Raw genomic sequence first — 18,555 nt, 5'->3', positions numbered from 1 at the left:
CTCTGCTGGAGCAAACTGGCATCCTGTCTCAGTTCCTGAAAGCTGCTTTTCTACCAGGTGGCGTTTTGTTAGGGCTGAGCATAAATATCCTATTCCACTAGGTTTTATTTTGGGGGTGGTGTAGGGTCTAGTTTCACCTGCAATGCAGGGGTTTTTTTTAAAAGAATTTCCTATATATGAATGAAAAGTGAAAGATTTATGTGTGCCACTGAAGATAGAAGAGAGATCTGTATAGTATTGAAGAGTGCCAGAGGACTTATGAAATATCCATGGGTTGATGGCAGGAAGACGGTCAGAAGCTACAGAGTTGGGTCAGAATGGGGGAATCCATCTGCTGCAGGGTCTTACAAAAATTAAGGAAATTGGTCGCAACAGGTTTGAAATTATTTTTGCATTGTTCTCTACTGTTGACACGTCACAGAACTATTTATTATTTTTTCCCCACAGACACCACTAGCTCCCCCTGAAGTTCAGCAGCAATATTTATCAAGTATTCAGCACCTTTTAGGAGATGGTATGATGCTTATTATAAGCTAACTAAACTTACAAAATGCTGCTTTTTTTCTAGACTTGAGCAAATCATTACAATAATTTTGACACTCTTCTTGTTCTAGGACTGACTGAGTTAATAACTATTGTTAAACAAGCTGTGCATAAAGTTTTTGGAAGGTAAGAGTCTCTACTTCTTTGTGGTTAGCTTTTAATCTTTATTGTGATGACTGCTCCCAAAACAATGAGTTTTACTAGAATTAAAAAAAAAAGGAAGGTGTACTGACTTTTTCCAAAACAATTTTTTTATTATAGCAGGCTATATCTGCCAGTGCAAACTCATATAGCAGACTGGGATCCTGTTACTTGTGAACATGTTACCGGGAGGAGAACAAAGCATCATTATTCATTTTGCAACCAACACTGTAGTCTCTCTTCCTTTCCAGTATTTCCCTTAAGCACACCCTATCTCTTCTGGAGCTGGAGCAGAAAGTTAAAGATATCAGGGAAGTAGTGGAACATAAAGATTCAGATCAGATTGCATCTCACTCTCCCTTATGTCATTATCTGATGCCAGATGAAGAAAATCCCCTGGCCACCCAGGTACTTGTTTCAGTTTCTTTCATCTATCTTTTTTCATTCTGTGGTTTTTTTTGGTTTGGGGAGAGAAGGGTATGTAACAGTCCTCTAGCTATACCATGGCATCTGTATCTTTTATTAAAAGGCAAGGCCCCTTCTGTCATACATCAAGTGTCCTTATACCTTTAATCAAGGCAAAGTAAAGTTGTACTTTCTTCAGATTTGATTGAAAACAAGTGCCATCCTCAGAATGTCAGCTCTGAGCTCAGGAACACAGCCCAGTTACTGCTTTTAGCCTGTGACGTGTGCTGTAACACAATGCAGCTTAACTCAGCCCTAAGCTAAATTGTATTACCTTGCACTTGTGTACCAGCAAAGATCATGGACAGCTGTAGCATCTTGGCTGATGCACAGGAAGGTGATGGTGTGCTGGGAGTCCTTTGTCGCTTTGGGCTGGAAAATGAACAGGAGTCAAGGGAAAGGTGTATCTAATCTCAGTTGTAACATTAATTTCCTAAATTTTCTAAAGGCGTTTGTCTCCATCCACACCACAGGTTGGAGAAAACTCATGCTTAACTTGGTATCACAGTAGTGTAAAGAAGAAACTTAGGCTTCATTGTGTGACTGCATGCACTTATCCCTTTAACTTAAGCTGATAGGCAGGGTTTATTTCAGTTTCGGAGGTCAGAAGTGGAAAAAATACTTTGTTCAATTAGTCTGGTATTTCCTGCTAATACTGTTTTTAGTAAAAAAAAAAATCCTACAGTGACCATTTAAAAGGGAAATTAGAACACAAATTATAAAGAATCTGATTTACGACAGTAAATCTTTTCTTTTAAATAGATTTGCCTTACACATCTTGACTTTAATTCCATGGTACAAAACTCTTCCATTTCTGTTGTTACGGTTGCCAATAGATTTCTTACTAAATAGTGTCTGTCTTTGCTTTTTCTAGGCCTGTGGACTGACAGAAAGAGACATTGCTACAATTAAATTACTTAATGAAACTAGAGATATGCTAGAAAGGTATAGAGAAATATTCTGTATTCCTATTAAACTCTTCCTCAGAACTACTGTTTGTGTAAGACCATTTCTTTAATATAAAAAGCTGTCAACTTTCATTTGCAAAATGTGGCCACTCTGTTGCATTAAACTTTTATATTCACTAATTGTAGGCTGGGATTTCCAAAATCTGAGCGCTCTGAAACTTATAAGAAACAATCCTGCCTTAATGAGATGACGAGGATGTCCTTCCCAGTCACACCCCCTTATCTCTTCCTCACTTTTCTGTAGTTATGCAGGAACAGAAGAGTACTTCTCTTCTGCTAAAGCAGGGTAAATTGAGAGTCATTTTATTGGATTTACTTCCTTTGATAAAACGAACACCAGTTCTGGCTCATCAGAATGTATTTCTAATGCATGGTTTTGAGAGCGGTTGTATGCATCCTTTTACCAGAAAGCTACCAAAGTGAGGCATCTATAATAAACATTGAATATGAGGGAATTGAGCCAAATGCCAAACTATTCTTGCAATTTAGCTGCTAGAGATCTGGGGCATTTTAAGGATGAGGTAAGTCCCTTCTGTGTTATTAATAAGAAAGAGAAGTGAGGAATCCTTTAGATTTATCTGGGTGTTAGTAATCTTAGGGTAGCGTTTAGGTGGTTGTTTGGTTTGCTGTGGAGTTATTTGGGAGCTGGTCTTTCTTGAGGTGGCTATACTAATGGCCTTTTATCTGGGTCATACATCTTCCCTTGTGGGAGGGACATCTGTAACACTGAATACTTGCAGGGTTTTTTAGTTTGGAAAAGTAAATCCCAGGAATGAAACTTTTTTTCTCCCCCCTTCCAGTCCAGACTTCAGTACAGTTTTGAGCACATGTTTAAATAGAGGATTCAGTCGACTACTGGACAATATGGCAGAGTTTTTTAGACCTACTGAAAAGGACCTCTCTCAGAATGGCTCTGTAAATAGGTAAATGTTTTCTTTTGTTCTGGTTCTCATGTGAATAATGCTTTGGGATCGTAGTGAATTCCAAAAAAGGCTATTGATTTTCCTGCCTACTTGAAGTTCTCATGCTGGAAAGAATTCTGCTTCTTGCTCTTCAAGAATAACTGCAATCTCCTCACTTGTATTGCACGTTTCTTCCCACCCATGAAATAGCTAGAATTTACATGAGGTGTCTTTCCTACCATTACTTGCAGATCTAAAAGTAGCAATCAGAAGACCTACACCACCTACTTTTTGCCTGAACACTGTACAAGCAGACTGCCTTTCTGGCTAAGGAGGATTTACCCCACTGGTGGTGACTACTGAAAGATGTATTACAGTACCTCCCCTATGAGGCCGTGAGAAAGATAGCGTTTCCCTACAGTCAGCAGATAAGCTCTGTACGCCCCAGTCTCTAACTGTCAGTTACTGTAGTTCTCAAGGCAGGCAGGCATTACCATGATTCTCCAAATACATGTAGCCAAAGCACCTTATGGAGCTTTAGGTTCTTTGCTGCTATGCTGAAAAAAGATCCTAACATTCAGGATCTTCTACCTCTTCCTAGAAAGCTGTTTAAAAATAGCTTTTATTCTGAAGTTAACTTTGGTTTTAAACAGGGCAGTGAGAGTGTTACAAATCCAAAAGTGGTGTTCAAATCCTTGAAATGTGATTTCTAAAATACTAAAAATTAAAACCTCAAACATCCAAAAACCCAGTTATTATTCATTTTAGTAACTGATGGCACTCAGAGTAATGTTTTTATTTAAATATACACTATTTACATACTTAAAATGTCCCAAAGGCTGTAGTTTGGCTGTCTGTCCTAAGCCAGGTTTAGAGTTTGAAATAGTGCTAAGAACTGTTTACATACACACACACATGTAAAGACTCTGCCTAAACCATATTTCTCTTGCATGAGAAGCAAGTGTGAAACTGTGTGTAATAGGAACACCAACTGAATTTGCTTTGGTACTTCTCTATATTAAATGAAAAGCTTGATGGGGGCGGGGGGGGGAACCAACTTCATCTGTACATTTTAGTTTGCAGTCTTTCAACGCTTACTTCTGAAGTAGTAATTTTCAGAACTGTAATACTCACAGTTTAGTGGCTTTACTAATGTCAGACAGGTCTAGGTCAATATTTTTGTTCTTTTCTAGTCTTTCCAGTGTCAGTCTTCCTTTAGCCAAGATAATTCCAATAATAAATGGACAGATCCATTCAGTATGCAGTGAAACACCCAGTCACTTTGTTCAGGTAAGAATCTTGCTTATTTAAAATATCCCAAGTAAAATTTTGAAATTAATCTTGTATATTTCTTCTTAATAACATACTTCATTCTGTTTAATTTTAGTGGCTTTTAAAAAAAAGTAGAAACAATTGGCATAACTTAAACTTTTTCTACATTTGTATCTTCCAAAAATATGCTCTTTTTCTAGAAACTCTTCCCTCTGCTAAACTGTGCAGAAGCACAAAATATCTCTTAACTTGGTTCTGCTTGCAATTCTGCTCCTAAACTTTTCTAAAGCAAGAAATTTGAGTTACATCTCTGTGGGAGTGTCACGTGCTTTTCTCATGATGAATTACATACTGCAGCAAAACCAGAATAGTGGTGGATGTGTTTGATTAAGCACATTTATTCTTTAAATTTCTTCCAGGACCTGTTGATGATGGAACAAGTGAAAGATTTTGCTGCTAATGTTTATGAAGCTTTTAGTACCCCTCAGCAACTAGAGAAATGAACTGCACATTTATAGGAATAGATCCTGTATTTATAACAAATCCCTTGTGACTACTGATGAGACTTGGGTTAATTTTATAATGGTGTAGGAGTGGTAGACCAGCAGAAAGAACATCCTGAAAAAAGTGGGAGTGAGCCCATATTTGTTCTAATAGAATTCTGTTTCAAACACCCATTAAAAATATTCTTGTTGAAAGAATCATTGTATGTAAAGACTTTTCTATTAAAGTGGTTAAACTCTTCCATAATTAATTTGATTATTTTTATTGCATCTGAAAGGCATCTGGTGGCAGTATTACAACAAGTTACTAAAAAAAAAATCATTTGTTTGCTTGGGCTGTGTAAATTTTGGAAAAAAACTAATGATGGTGATCTAAGAATAGCAGAGAGTAGCAGAATGAAGCAAGGCTTCTTTCTTCTTCTCCCAAATTTTTCTTTTTATAAAGGAAAACTTTTTTTCCTTAACTTTACAAATGTGATTCCAAAGAGTTTCTCGTTCTTCAGAAAGCCTTTGCCAACTGATGCACGTTCCTCTTGAACAAGCTGGGGGGTGTGGTGTGTGCTTTCTATTACTTAATATTAAAGGAATGTGGATTTTTAGAAGTTCTCTTGTTTATGCTGTTCAAACAGCTACACTGTACACATTAACTTGTAAATATTTTATCTTAATTTGTATTAATTTTGAGCCCAATGGTCTGTATTGTAATAAAATATTTTAATGTAAAATTTGTGTGTATTAACATTACTAGTAGGGAAGACAAGAATAACTTCATTTGGCCCATTACTTAACATCTTGACATAGTTGAAAGAATAAATTTAAACTTGTACAGTAATAGTTTTGCACTTATTAACATTACTCAGGAAAAATAAACCCTTGCTCTCTACACTGAAACACTTCATGCTTTTTGTTGTCCTATACCTCCCCGTCTTTGCAAACTGCACAGTGCAGATCTGTCCATACAAATCCTAACACATGATGAGTTTGGGTATTTTTCAAGTTGGGTGCAGTCTATCCTCTGCTTAAAGTGTTGTGTCTCTGCCAAAGCTGAGGATCCCTAGCAACTCCTGTTTATTTCTCTTTTTTAAAAAAAAAGGTTAGTAACTGAAGTATGTTTTGTTTAATAGTTCACAGAAAGCAACCTAGTAACTGTGTAAAAATGGCTGTAAACAAGAATCAGCTTTAAGCATGTAGAATTATACAAAACAGCAAAAAAAAACCCCTTTCCCACTTTACTTGCATCCCAGTAATAGGACTACTCAAGAGTAGGAACATGTAAAATTAATGATTTTCATGATGAGAAATGAAGATGTACATATATGCATTTCCTCCATACATTTGTGAAATATTCCTCACCCTTCTAGATCCAGTACCCTACTCAGCTGAAACTATCAGCTGCCAATTGTTGCACACAACTGGAAGAAATTTATTCTTTTCTCTAAAACTCAGTTTTTACTGTACAGTTTTGTGGAAGTTAGATTTCTTCCATTAAGACATACAACTGACTGACTTACGTGCATTTGAACACTGGCTTGAGCTAGCTTTGTTCTTTCTCATGGCTTTAAAAATCCAGTGCCTGTTTCCCCTGTCCCCACCCCGCCTTCTTCGCGAAACTTGGCAAGAAACTGACTAAAAAAAATAAAAGTAGAGAGCTCAAGGTAGATGCTCAGTTTTTCACACAAGTTCAAAGAAAAAAATTGTATGCAGAGATTCAACTATCTAGTGCTAGATTTCACGTGAGGTTCATTCCATCCTTTAATTACAGCCCACCTTTCATAAAAAGTGAAATTATTGATGTTTCTCAGTCAAGCAAGTACCAGTTAGAAACCAATGATTAGAAACTGGCAAAAGAGCAGCATTACCTACTACCCAAGGCTCCAGCAGTGTATGGCTTAGTTTATGTCAATCAGCTGTAAAGTCCAGCCCCACTGACATGGCAATTGCTTAGGAGTTAACTGAGGTAGAGCTATAACAATTCCCTTTTCTCCTAGGGCAACCCATTTCAGCAGTTCCTTGTAGCCAACCAGCTTCACCTGAGATGGAAACATATACTGTAATTAGAACAGTGTCTTTTCAAAGTGCATATAATTGCAATATTGACAAAGAAATGTTGATCCATAGCTATACTTTACTATCCAATTACCCTCTAAATGCCACTTACCAACCAAATGAATTATAATCATTAAAGGTAATTAATAGAAAAATACTTGCAAAGTAGATAAAGTAAGTAATAAAGTTAGTGATGTTGGGTCTTGAGAAGTACTTGGGGCTTTAAGAGCTACAAAAACACTTCTCAGAAGTATTTGGGATGGGATTTGGGTCAAAGCAGGGATCTGGGTGCCATAGTACGCAGCTTTGTATCGCCTATTTCCCAAATGCCCGTTTCCCATGGTGGAACTTGTGGTCTTGAATGAGCATCACTGTTTCTTACAGAGCGCAGCCAGAGATACCTCAAACAGCTGACCTGAAGAACCCCTCCACTAACAACACACATATAGGTTTCATGGTGAGACTCTTACACCAGCTGGTGAAATGCTGAAAATAGTGGAGCAGCTGAAGACCAGTCTCTACTACTAAGGAGCATTACTGTCTTATACACATATAGTCTAGACGCCTCTCCAAAATTCAAGATGCATCTACATCACTTCTGAAATTACTCTTTCTTCCTTATCACAGAGCTGTCTTGGCACTAAATAGATTGTTTTCATATGGAACTAGGCCAGAGGAGGCAGTCCAGAAACACCCTTAATGCATTTCAGCAGCTAGTGGACAGCCAATGCATGAGACCAGAACAGAGCTAAGCCAAAGTGAATCCCCACCTTGAATGCAGAGTGTTGATACCAAGTCCTGAGCACCAGCTGTTCTCTATAAATCTGCTTCCACTGGGTTACACTACTTGCTAGTGTACATGTGGCATCAGTGTCCTCAATTTCTGACACACTGACACCCATCTAGGGTCGCACTAACTTAATATTTAGCCTCCATAGGCAATGAAAACCTCTGTGTGCTTTCCCTTTGTGCAAGGCTTTGACTTGAAACTACTGCACCATTACAGCAATTAGAGTATCACTGAAGTCATGAGGAAAGCTATTTATAAAGAAAGGTCATGCTGAGTTAGAGTCTACACAGGAAACGGGAGGGGCAGCACAGTTTTTTTCCTTGCTACTTGGCCTCTTTTTATGATCCTTAGTTTGCAAGCTAAAACATATCCCAGCAACAATTCAGTCTAACTTTGTTTGTTGGAGAAGCAGCATCCCACTGGGAGGACTACAACAAGGAGGTCCCAGAACGAAAATGTTTTGCTGGGTCTCTTCCAACATACTCTGTCCTAAGAGCTATGCATTCCCAAAGATGCCAGAAACTAAAACAAACATGATGGAACATGACAAATCCTAGAGGTGTTTTCCTTCAGAGTATGTTAATTTCTTGCACTATATGTTAAAAACCTCACTGTTCTAAAGGGGAAGAGGGCAAGTGGGGGTGTTTGGGGTGTGTTGTCTTTTACCTGTGTTTCTCCAAGCTTAGCCTGTGGCTCACCAAGTTCCAGAGTCCCAGAGACTGGCCAGTTAAGGAAGATAGCATTGACTTGGCCTTCTTTAGGACTGAAAGTGTACCTGGTTGGAAATGGGGAACAGAAATGCATGTCAGTTTTTCCTTGTAAATTTTCTGAAGTGATACACAGAGTGCTTTCAAGACTGGAAAAATGGATTTGAAAAGTTGGCATTAATTACACTTTCACACACATAACCATCTTTTCAGACAATTTATACCCTTTAATAAAGTACTGTTCCTTGAAAATATGTTCCAACAAACTACAGGTAATAGAGACTATTAAAGAACTGAATTCAGAGGTAAACATCTGTAGTAACTTTAGCAAGTATATAATAACTCACTGCTGCTCAACCATATAGGAAGGAGGTACTTGCAGGGCAGGGGGAATCATTAACAGACAATTGTGGGTTATATTCAGAAAAATGCGGTAATTCACATCCATACACAAACATACAGACATTCCACTAAAAAAGATTTAACAAGAGTACATGCAACAATAAAGCTTCCACCTTGCATAGCTAGTTTTTTAAAAATTTCATTTCAGCAGACATTATCTACAGTATATCTCCGGAAATCTTGTGGCATACACTTGAAACATTCCTCCATCCTTCCTTCATTTAGTTACAATTTTTTATTGCTCTCAGAAGTGGTTTTACTAAACAGTCAACAGTTCAGCATTTCAAGACTAAAGCCAGATAGCCAAATCTTACTGGGAGCAAGAGTAAAAAGGCCCACTGAGGCAGAGAAGAGGGTCAAGACCAAGACCCTGATGGATCATTAAGGCGTTACAGCAGCTATGAGGCATGAAGGCAGAGGAGAGTCCAGAGACTGACAATTTAGTGACCAAACAATTGCTGTTATCTTCCCATGCATTTTTACCTTAAAAAGAAATGCAGAATATGCTAGACTGATTTCTAGTTTCTTTCTCTCCCCTCTTTCTCTCTAAAGAGTGACATCAAGTATTCCTTTGTACAGATAAACACTACATAGCAGTTTTATAATTCTGGATTTTATTTTTTCTATAGTTTCTGTTGCCAGCTACGCTAAGAAGCACAAGATCACCAAGGAAAGGCTTGCAACCTTTCCTTCAGCCTTAGCATCATTCCAAAACTACCGTCTCTGACACCCATCACCTACCTACAGTTTTATATACTCTTTTATGTGCAGTTACTTAAACTGACAAAAGGGTTAATTTCACAGCATACAAACTAAGCTGGTGATTTCTGTAGCATCAAGTCATAAAGAATTTCAAAGTTTCACATACACTGCTGCTGCTTACACAGTCTATGTTTTGATTCAGTAGCCTTACCACACTTCTGGTGTGACCGTGTCATTCTGTGCTCTCCATGGTTTCGTTCCATAGATGGCTTCTCCATTGACTTTCAGCCAGGCACCCATCTGCCTCAGGCGTTCCTCAAATATAACAGCGATGCGACCATCATGAGTGGGCCCAATATTCATCAGGAGATTTCCTCCACAAGACACTGTTTCTACAAGTTGCTGAAATGTTTTTAAACATATGCACAGAGCACATGGTTACGGCTAATGAAATCATACATTTGAAGTACTTTCTGAAGTCTGCCGTACTGCTTCAGAACAATGAACTGAACAAGTTATGTTACTGCTGCCTGTTGAGACTTTGGGGGTCATCCCAACAGTCAACACAAAATTTAAGCTCCCATAAAACAAAGCTCCGCTGTCAATTTTTATGGCAGAAAACATCCCAAAATAGAATTTTGCACCAATGTGTGTGACTGAATCTACATTAGAATCAGATCCCACAACTTCTTAACGTTTTGACTTCTGCAGCAATTTCATAAGTGTTTTACCGATAGGACAGATAGATTTCTCTACACGAGAGGAGAATAAGGCTAACGGATGCCACTTCATTTTTACTGAAGCTGAGAGAAGCAACTTCCTCCTTCCTCGGTTTGATGCTCTCCCTATTTTAGAGAGACATCTGTAAAACATGAGGAAGCCTTCAAGAGAGTCCCATAAATATTTGTGTTCACATCCACACTGCCCTCCAGAGATCATGGACCAAGATGCACAAGTCTGAGGAACAGACAGCTGGAGACAAGCTACTGAATGAATTTAAACCTGCCTCTGAAAAGAGGTTACTTCAATTTGAAATTATCTTTTGCAAGGACAGTACTAGGAACAGATCTGGATTAAGCAACAATAACAATCTTTCCCTCACTAGCTGAATTTTGCAATTAAATGCATTTATCTGAAAGATTGATTCAGTTTTCCTAAGCTTCAATTCTTTTTTTAATACCTTAGACTAGCAAAGGGAATCAACATTCTATTAACACCAGCTATGTGCATCTACTAGTGTTTATCTGTATGTCTGTAATAAGTGTGTTGGGTTTTTTTCTTTAAACGAAGTGGGAAAAAAGGAAAGTTTCTCACTACAAGGTAAAAAGACTATTAAGAATTATAAACTGTTTCTAGCTAGACAGGGGAAGAGATGTAGCCTTCAATAAGGAGTTCCTAAACAGGAACAGTGAAACTGCAACTGTTTGCTTCCCATCAACTTAAAGGTGCAGTTACTAGAAAAACTTAGTAGAAAAGGTAATTATGAGACTATCCGGATCAGTCCTTGGCCAGTTACTCACAGGGGAAACAGCTTCCAAGAAACTGAAATTTTACTAGGTAGTTTTTTCTTTCAGTCATTTCTATAAAATAAATAAGAATTACATGGATATTCCATCCTGCCAGTCTTAGGCTACAAATGAACAAAATTATTATTTCATCAGTTAATAATTTTTTAATAAAAATAGATACATAATTGAAATGTTATATAGCATAATATCAGGAGGGAGAAACAGAAGTTGCAGGCAACTCCTTTGTCCCTCTGTACCTTCACCAAGTCCTCGATTGTGAGGTAATCGTCAAGCTGTGCGTTCCTCCTGTACCCCCATGACCTCTTGTCAATAGTCATACAGTTCTCCCACTTGTGAGGCAGGAAGTGGCCGGGGTTATACCGGTCACTACAAGTGTAGAATCCACCATGTGTACAGATGCTGCCAACTCCCCAGCGGTCATTGGTCACAACTGTGTCCCGGACTGGACTGGAAACAGAGAAATTTTATTATTTTTATTCTATAAAACGCACTCACAGCCAGTGAGTCAGTGCCAGTGGGCCAGCCTTCTCACATGCACACCCCTCTCAGAAACTAACATTTAGGATGACTTCTGTACTATTAATTTATAACAATTAGATCAGGAATCCTATTCTCATCCTTTGCTAGTAAAAGGTCCAGGTTGGCATTTCTTAGGGAAATACACTTGACTTTCACAGGAGGTCTGCCAGAAATCAGCCTGCACTTCACATTCACAACCAGATATTCATTCTGCTATGACAACAATGCACCCATATTCTCAAATTATCCTGCTACACAATACTTAGAGAAGAATATGATTAGGTAGAATAGCAAATACCATTTTAACTAATTAATTTGCAAATGTGGTTAAAAAAATATGAAGAAGTCTTCTTCTAAAGCAAGCCTTGATAGTTGTAGGGAAGACCTGGATTTCAGGAAAATTAATATTTAGTTAAGTCCTCATGAAAAGAGGTAATAGGTTCCACAAAATATATAGAAAATGAGACAAACAAGACACAGAGCAGAATTTCAGATAAGGAGCTAAACCAGCATCATTATGTACCTGTCATTATACAGCCAAGCCAAGAAACCAGTGCTGTTCCAGTAAGTATCTGGTGCATTTCCATTCCCATCAGACCAAATTATTTCTGGTTGGTACTTGGTCACAATTTCATAGAGTTCTGGTAAGGATTTACTAGCTGGAAACTTTCTTGTCTTAAAGACATTGGTGGCATCCTCAAGGAAAAGAGGATTAAACCATTCAAACAGGGAATGATATAACCCAAAACGCAAGTCAGTCTTGTTTCTAACAGACATTGCTAGTTCAGCCACAAGATCTCGTTTCGGTCCCACATCAACAGCATTCCAGTTCCAAGAATATTTGGACCCCCACAAAGTAAAGCCTGAAAAGAGAAAAATCGAAGGATAAGAAAGGGAAGCAGAAGAGGGGAAGTTATAGTTCCTCTTTCTGGAAAGTAGTTTGCAAGTGTGTTGCAAAAAATAAATATAAAAGCCATATATGTAATAAAATTGTTATTGTGGTATAAAGTATGCCTATAATCTGTTCATGCATGATGACAGTAGCCATAGCATCAGATATGAGTTGGGTTTTTTGGGGGTTTGGTTTTTTTGTTTTTTTAACACATATCCATTTATATTTTCCAGTTCTGTACTGCTTAGGATAATTACTCCTTCTCCTTAATTATTCACTCCATTCATATGTCCCCATTAAATTAACCAAAAATACAGCAACTTCCAAGGCATCTACATTTTCACTGAATGTATCACATGTGAACTGTGAATACACATTCAACAATTGGAAGATAAAATGCTCTCAGTTGCAGAATGCACAAGCTATCTTTTGCATTCAAAGACTGTTCTCCTCCCTTCTGTTTACATCTTCTGCAATGTTCACTTTTCATTTGACTTGACATTTGTAACACCTCAATCAACTACTCAGTACATGTATATAAGCAGAGTGCAAAAACTCCTGAAACAGCTTGTAAAGTATCAGCGTTAAACATCACGAGGGATTTAACATTTCAGACATCCAGCAACCCAGAACAAGCACTTACAAGTACTACTGCACTGCAGACTTAGACCACTGCCAGAGGAGCAGCACTCTCACCTTCAAACTGCTTTACACTCCTTGCCTAATAAATCTCGCAATATTTTTGTGAACTGGATACATGCAATTGTATTGACTAGACAAACAAGCTAAAAATTCATGCCCAAGGCTACAGGACAGACTAAATGAATCATGGTTCTTTTGAAGTCGCTGGGAATTACGCCACGAACATCATCAAGATCAAGATTTTACGTGTGTCAGAGCTGAGATTTAAATTCACAAGTTATGAGCTGCCAGTCTTGAACCCACATCTCCCCAAAGACCAACAACGTTCGCTAGATGTACTGTCACATTGCATCTTAGTATTTTATACTTTCTTTGCTACCATATTTCCTTCTAACCACTTTACTTTTCCTGCAAAACATCTTACAATTACAGCGCCAAAAATCACTTGTGCCTGTAAAGTAACAAACATGGTTCAAGGTTTTGGCTTCTACGCACTGCATCAGAAGAACTATACCCTGTGTACGTTTCTAACTCTGAAGTTCACTCCTGGAACATGCTCCTAAATTCCTTGGAGAAACCTATGGAGCTCGTTAACTGCCTGTACACAGGAGTCCTCCATATGTTAAACAGCGCAGAATTCACTTTTGTGGTTCCTTGAGCAATGAATTGCACAACAATAAAAAATAAACTCTGGCTACTGCAGGAAGCTCAGCTGCCCCCACCAGTTCAGGCTGTCTTGCCTACAGCAAGAACAATGGCACAATCTGTTTTTTCCTCCTATGCAGGCTTCAAGGCCATAGCTTTTGTGTAAGAGTCAGAAAAATGCATGCACATGTCTTGGGTGGTTTGCTTCCTCTTTGGCTGGGTTGGGGCAGGTAAGCCTGCCTGGCTTTCTCTAACTCTCTTAGCAGAAAAGTCACCTGGATTTTTCTTCTGTTGAAAGGAATGCAACAACTACTAACATTTACAAACCTTCCACTTACCTTCATGATGTTTTGAAGTTAAGACAACATATTTTGCACCTGAAGCCTTCAGAATATCTGCCCACTGGTTGGGATCAAAGAATTCTGCTGTAAACAGTGGCCCAAAATCTTCATAACTGAACCCAGGTGGGTAATTTGCCTCCATGAATTTCACATAGGGCGCTCTCTTTTCCTTCTGCCAGTACCACCTACAAAATATAGAGCAAAACATGCCTGCTGGTTTATTTTTAGACAAATAAAAAGAGAATTGAAATCATTAGCTCCTATTTGAGCTCACACTGAGAGGCACATGCACTGGAGGTACTCAACACTGGCAATAAGACAAAACTGCTTCAGAACAGGATTATCAAAGATTTCCTTTTCTCTTTGCCCATAATCTACATCCTTCAAGCACTCCACTTCTGAAAGGTCCCAGGATTTCATTTGGAGCAACAAAACAAAGCAGCTACGCTTTGAGACTGAAAAAATGGCAGTCTTATTCAATACCCAAATCCCAAAACTCTACTAGAGAGCACAGGCAGATGGTCCAGGTAAGCATCTGTTGTGGTTTAAGCCCAGCCAGCAACAAAGCACAACAGGGTCGCTTGCTCACTCCTCTCTGGCCCTGGCCCGGTTGGGATGAGGAGGAGAAAATATAAAGAAACATCCATGCATCAAGACAAGGACAGGGAGGGATCACTCACCACTTATGGTCACGGGCAAAAGACAGACTCAACTTGGGGAAAAAACAAAATCAATTTTATTTACTACCAATTAAATCAAAACAAGGATAATGAGAAGTAGAACCAAATCTTAAAACACCTTCCCCCCACCGCTCCATCCTTCCTGGCTCAACTCCACTCCCAATTTTCTCTGCCTCCTCCGCCCAGCAGCACAGGGAGACCCAGAATGGGGGTTGCAGTCAGTTCATCACACATTTGTCTCTGCTGCTCCTTCCTCCTCAGGGGGAGGACTCCTCACTCTTCCCCTGTTCCAGCATGCGGTCCCTCCCACAGGAGACAGTTCTCCACGAACTCCTCCACCATGGGTCCTTTCCACAGGCTGCAGATCTTCAGGCACAGGCTGCTCCAGCACAGGTTTTCCCACAGAGTCACAGCCATCTTGAAGGGCATCTGCATGCTCTGACGTGGAGTCCTCCATGGGCTGCAGGTGGGCATCAGCTCCACCATTCACCTCCACGGGCTGCAGGGGAGTCACCTCCTCCCCCTCCTTCTTCACTGACCTCAGTGTCTGCAGAGGGGTTCCTCTCACATTCCAATCCCAGTACTCACTGCCAGTTCCCCTTCTTCAATCTGTTCTCCCAGAAGTGCTACCACTGTCACTGATGGGCTTGGCCTTGGCCAGAGGTGGGTCTGCCTTGGATCTGGGGAAGTTTCTAGCAGCTTCCTGTAGCCCCTCCCCCACTACCAAAACCCCACTACACAAACCCAAAACCACAGCTCAGGTGGCACGAGGAACGCACTTTTTCTGGACTAACATGACTCGCCCTCCTCAAGTCTCACACATCAGCCATCTCTGCTCTGCCCCCCACACTGCAGCTCCTGCAACCCACAAACATGCGGGCCAGCAGCTTTACCTCTCTGCTGGTCCAGAGTCCTCTACACCAAATGCAGCTGAGTGACCTGATGTGTGAGTGGATGCCCACAGTGCCAGAGCAGGAGAGAGCTGTGACTGCAGTGCACTGCAGCCGCTGCATATTGTGAGGCTCTGAAGCAAAGGCACCCTACTAGAAGGCATGTCCTCCAACAACATGCCTCTGCAAGAACCCCACACAATTACAAATGCACATCCATCACAGGCTCTAACACGCAGGCACACAACTACCGACCTACCAGCGCACAGAGATTTAGGAACCAGAAGGAAAAATAAGCTGTTAATCTCTTTTTGCATCCCACCTAGCAAGGACAGAGACAGTTTCTATCCTGTGCTTCCCCATAACAGTGACCAGTATTGTCACCATTCCAACTGGTCTAATCCACAGCAAGGCTTGGAGCTCCGCTCTGTGGTCCAAGGGTGGTCTCTCACCCTCGTCGTGGTCAGAGATCACAAGTCTCCAATAGACCACTATTTATTTTCAACCTGCTCCATCCCCCCCCTTCCTAGCAACAAAAGAGGAGCTCCAGAAACAGCATGCAACAGTCCTTACTGCATAAACAGCCTTACTGCTGGAGACCTTCTAACAAAAACATATGTTGTGACTGCTAATACTTACAGAGAAAAAGGTCTGAAAGCATTCACCTTTCTATGAATGAAGCCGAGCAGAAAAAATGCTGTTGGCAAATTTAGACATCAACAAAACAAACTGAAAGTGAAGGAATAAAACAGGCCAGAATCTGTATGTTTGAAATGCGTTTCTCTCTCCTGTCTTGAACTGGACTCTGACATCAGTTCTGCAAGACCACAGTAACCATATGGCTATTGTTGTAACCTTCCCAGAGTTCAGCATAAACAAACATCATCTCTAGCAGCCAAGAGGGAAAAAAATCTAGGAGAAAGAGGCTGAGACAGCCTTCCTGACTAAAAGACCCTGGGAAAAAAAGAAAGAAAAAAAACCACTCTGATTTTAAAGTACGTAATTGCATAAAAAAAAAAAACAGGTGACATCTTTGCTTCTCTCCCTCTGTCACATGGTTTGCTAACATGAGCACTTCTACTCTGACATGATTAGATTCTAGAAACATCCTGAACAAGGCTGTGCAGCTCCAAGGGAAGGAGGATGGGCTGGGTGATATCAGAGTTTATGAACTTCCATTTGAAGCTGCTAACACAGGACCTCAATCATCTGACTGCACATGCTGCCAGAAGGCCTTGAAGCAGGTCTACACCCACACGTGCCTAAGGATGGGAGGCTACAGGATATAAAACCCAACTTCATCAACTATATTAGATGTTTTGGGGTCTTTTTAGAACAACAACAAAAAATGAACACTTGATCCTGAGTCTGGGCACCACTATCACAGCACAGCATTCAGAGTAAGGCTTGAACCCAAAGCTAGCTTCCCCCCGCACAGGGAAAGTAATTTATTAGTAAACAGAGTCCACTTAAAAACCTGCTGAAACCCTTGAACATAACTTTGAAAAGAGCAGACCAAATATTGTCAGAAAACAATGGTTTGTTTATATCAATGTTGGTTTGTTTTATGAATATTACATTTAAGGTTTACCATAGCTCTGCCCCAGAGCTATCATTATCTTCATATTGTAAGTGATGTGACTCACTTTAAGTCATACAGGAAGTAATTGGCAGAGCATAGAAAGAAGATACAGCCAAAGGGCCTGAACCAGTGAACACTCACAAACTAAAGGTTTTATTCAGCCTTCGAATTGAAATTATTTGAAGGATCAGAGCTCTAGGCTCTTTTAAGCAGAAAGTACTCTTTAATAAAAATAGTAACAAAAAAAGAAGAAAACCATCAACTGCACAAAACATACACAGGAAAACTGCAGGCAGTTTGCCAAGCAAGGGCAGCGATGGAGGGAGCGATGGACTCCTGTACTCCTCACACAGCGCCACAGCACTCCGGAGGGCAGCAGCTGTGCAAGGCTTCTCCGGGGGCTGGGAGATCCCCCAACCCATCCCCACAAGGCCTGGAGAGAGCCCCTTCATCCGTCCCTCCATCGCGGCCCTGGAGAGACCTCCTTCTGCCACTCAACCAACCGCCTCTTTCACCAACGCTGTGGAAAATGTGCCTTTCAGCTCTACAAGTCCTCTGCTGAATTTGATTAACGTTAGCCGACACATTCAGGAGGTTTAGGGCTAGGCAGACAGAAACTCAGACATACCAGAAGCACATGAAACTCTGCTTCCTTCATGAACGGCGCCATAGAGTCCGTGGTCTCACTGACTGGCCTCAGGTGGAAATAAACCTCTTCCCGCACACCTCAGCTCCAGGGCCATCTGCAGACGGGCTTTAAACCTAAGCATCACTTTAAGGGGGGGACACCAAACCAAGCCCCACCTGCCCGAAAAGCCGCTCTCTAAGCAAACCCCTCAGATCGCTGGTACGACCCATCCGCAGCAGCTATTTCGGTGCGACCCTCCCAGCCGCCGCAGGGCGGCCGCGCCCAGGGGCGCCGGGGCCCGAGGGGGCTGCGGGGCGCCGCCGCCGGGGAGGCCCGCGGGCCGGGGCCGGGGCCGGGGCCGGGGCCGGGCCGGGCAGGCCGCTGCGGCCGGCGGGGCGGGGTCCAGTGCCGGGGCCAGGCCGGGGAGCTCACCAGAACCACTCGCTGCCGAAGCTGGGCACCGAGAATACGCCCCAGTGGATGAAGACGCCAAACTTCGCCTCGTCAAACCAGGCGGGCAGCGGCCGGGCGTCCAGCGAGCCCCAGGTGGGCTCGTAGCGGGGCCGCCCGGCGCCGCCCGGCGGCTGCGCCGGCAGGAGCCCGGGCAGCCCCAGCAGCAGCAGCAGCAGCAGCAGCGCGGCGCGGCCAGGCGGGCCCGACATGGCGGCGGCGGCGGGTCGAGGGGAGGCGGCTCCTCAGAGCGTGGGTCGCGGCGCTGCGCGGCCGCGCCGGGGGAGGCCGCTGGCCGGGGGGGGGGCACAGGAGG

The 18,555-nt window shown here is 41.5% G+C and overlaps 2 protein-coding genes across 4 annotated transcripts in view; one reads left to right on the top strand and one right to left on the bottom strand.

The window, feature by feature from the left end:
- PEX3 (peroxisomal biogenesis factor 3) overlaps positions 1-5,519 on the top strand; it is a 21,289-nt gene extending 15,770 nt beyond the window's left edge. Inside the window, exons 6-12 of the mRNA XM_069787146.1 lie at positions 448-514; positions 615-669; positions 936-1,092; positions 2,024-2,094; positions 2,918-3,040; positions 4,213-4,309; positions 4,711-5,519. Of these exons, the coding sequence (XP_069643247.1) occupies positions 448-514; positions 615-669; positions 936-1,092; positions 2,024-2,094; positions 2,918-3,040; positions 4,213-4,309; positions 4,711-4,794 (654 nt within the window). The 3' untranslated portion in view covers positions 4,795-5,519. The remainder of the gene's footprint in view (positions 1-447; positions 515-614; positions 670-935; positions 1,093-2,023; positions 2,095-2,917; positions 3,041-4,212; positions 4,310-4,710) is intronic.
- On the bottom strand, positions 773-18,555 carry FUCA2 (alpha-L-fucosidase 2). Of its 3 annotated transcripts, XM_069787145.1 has the most exons (8): positions 18,222-18,555; positions 14,007-14,194; positions 12,013-12,352; positions 11,207-11,417; positions 9,653-9,843; positions 8,297-8,405; positions 6,654-6,824; positions 773-4,409 (listed from the first exon to the last, which is right to left on the bottom strand). In XM_069787145.1, the coding sequence occupies exons 1-7, from the start codon at positions 18,449-18,451 to the stop codon at positions 6,684-6,686; spliced, it is 1,410 nt and encodes a 469-aa protein (XP_069643246.1). In that variant the 5' UTR covers positions 18,452-18,555; the 3' UTR covers positions 773-4,409; positions 6,654-6,683. The 3 variants fall into 3 exon arrangements, with proteins under 3 accessions (XP_069643246.1, XP_069643245.1, XP_009914883.1); XM_069787144.1 differs by lacking the exon at positions 773-4,409 and having other exon boundaries at positions 4,708-6,824; positions 18,222-18,554; XM_009916581.2 differs by lacking the exons at positions 773-4,409; positions 18,222-18,555 and adding an exon at positions 17,790-18,128 and having other exon boundaries at positions 4,708-6,824.

Source organism: Haliaeetus albicilla, chromosome 7 (assembly GCF_947461875.1).
Source record: "Haliaeetus albicilla chromosome 7, bHalAlb1.1, whole genome shotgun sequence".
Classification (NCBI taxonomy): domain Eukaryota; kingdom Metazoa; phylum Chordata; class Aves; order Accipitriformes; family Accipitridae; genus Haliaeetus; species Haliaeetus albicilla.
Note: the sequence above shows the minus strand (reverse complement) of the source record. Positions and strands in the feature narration are given on the sequence as shown.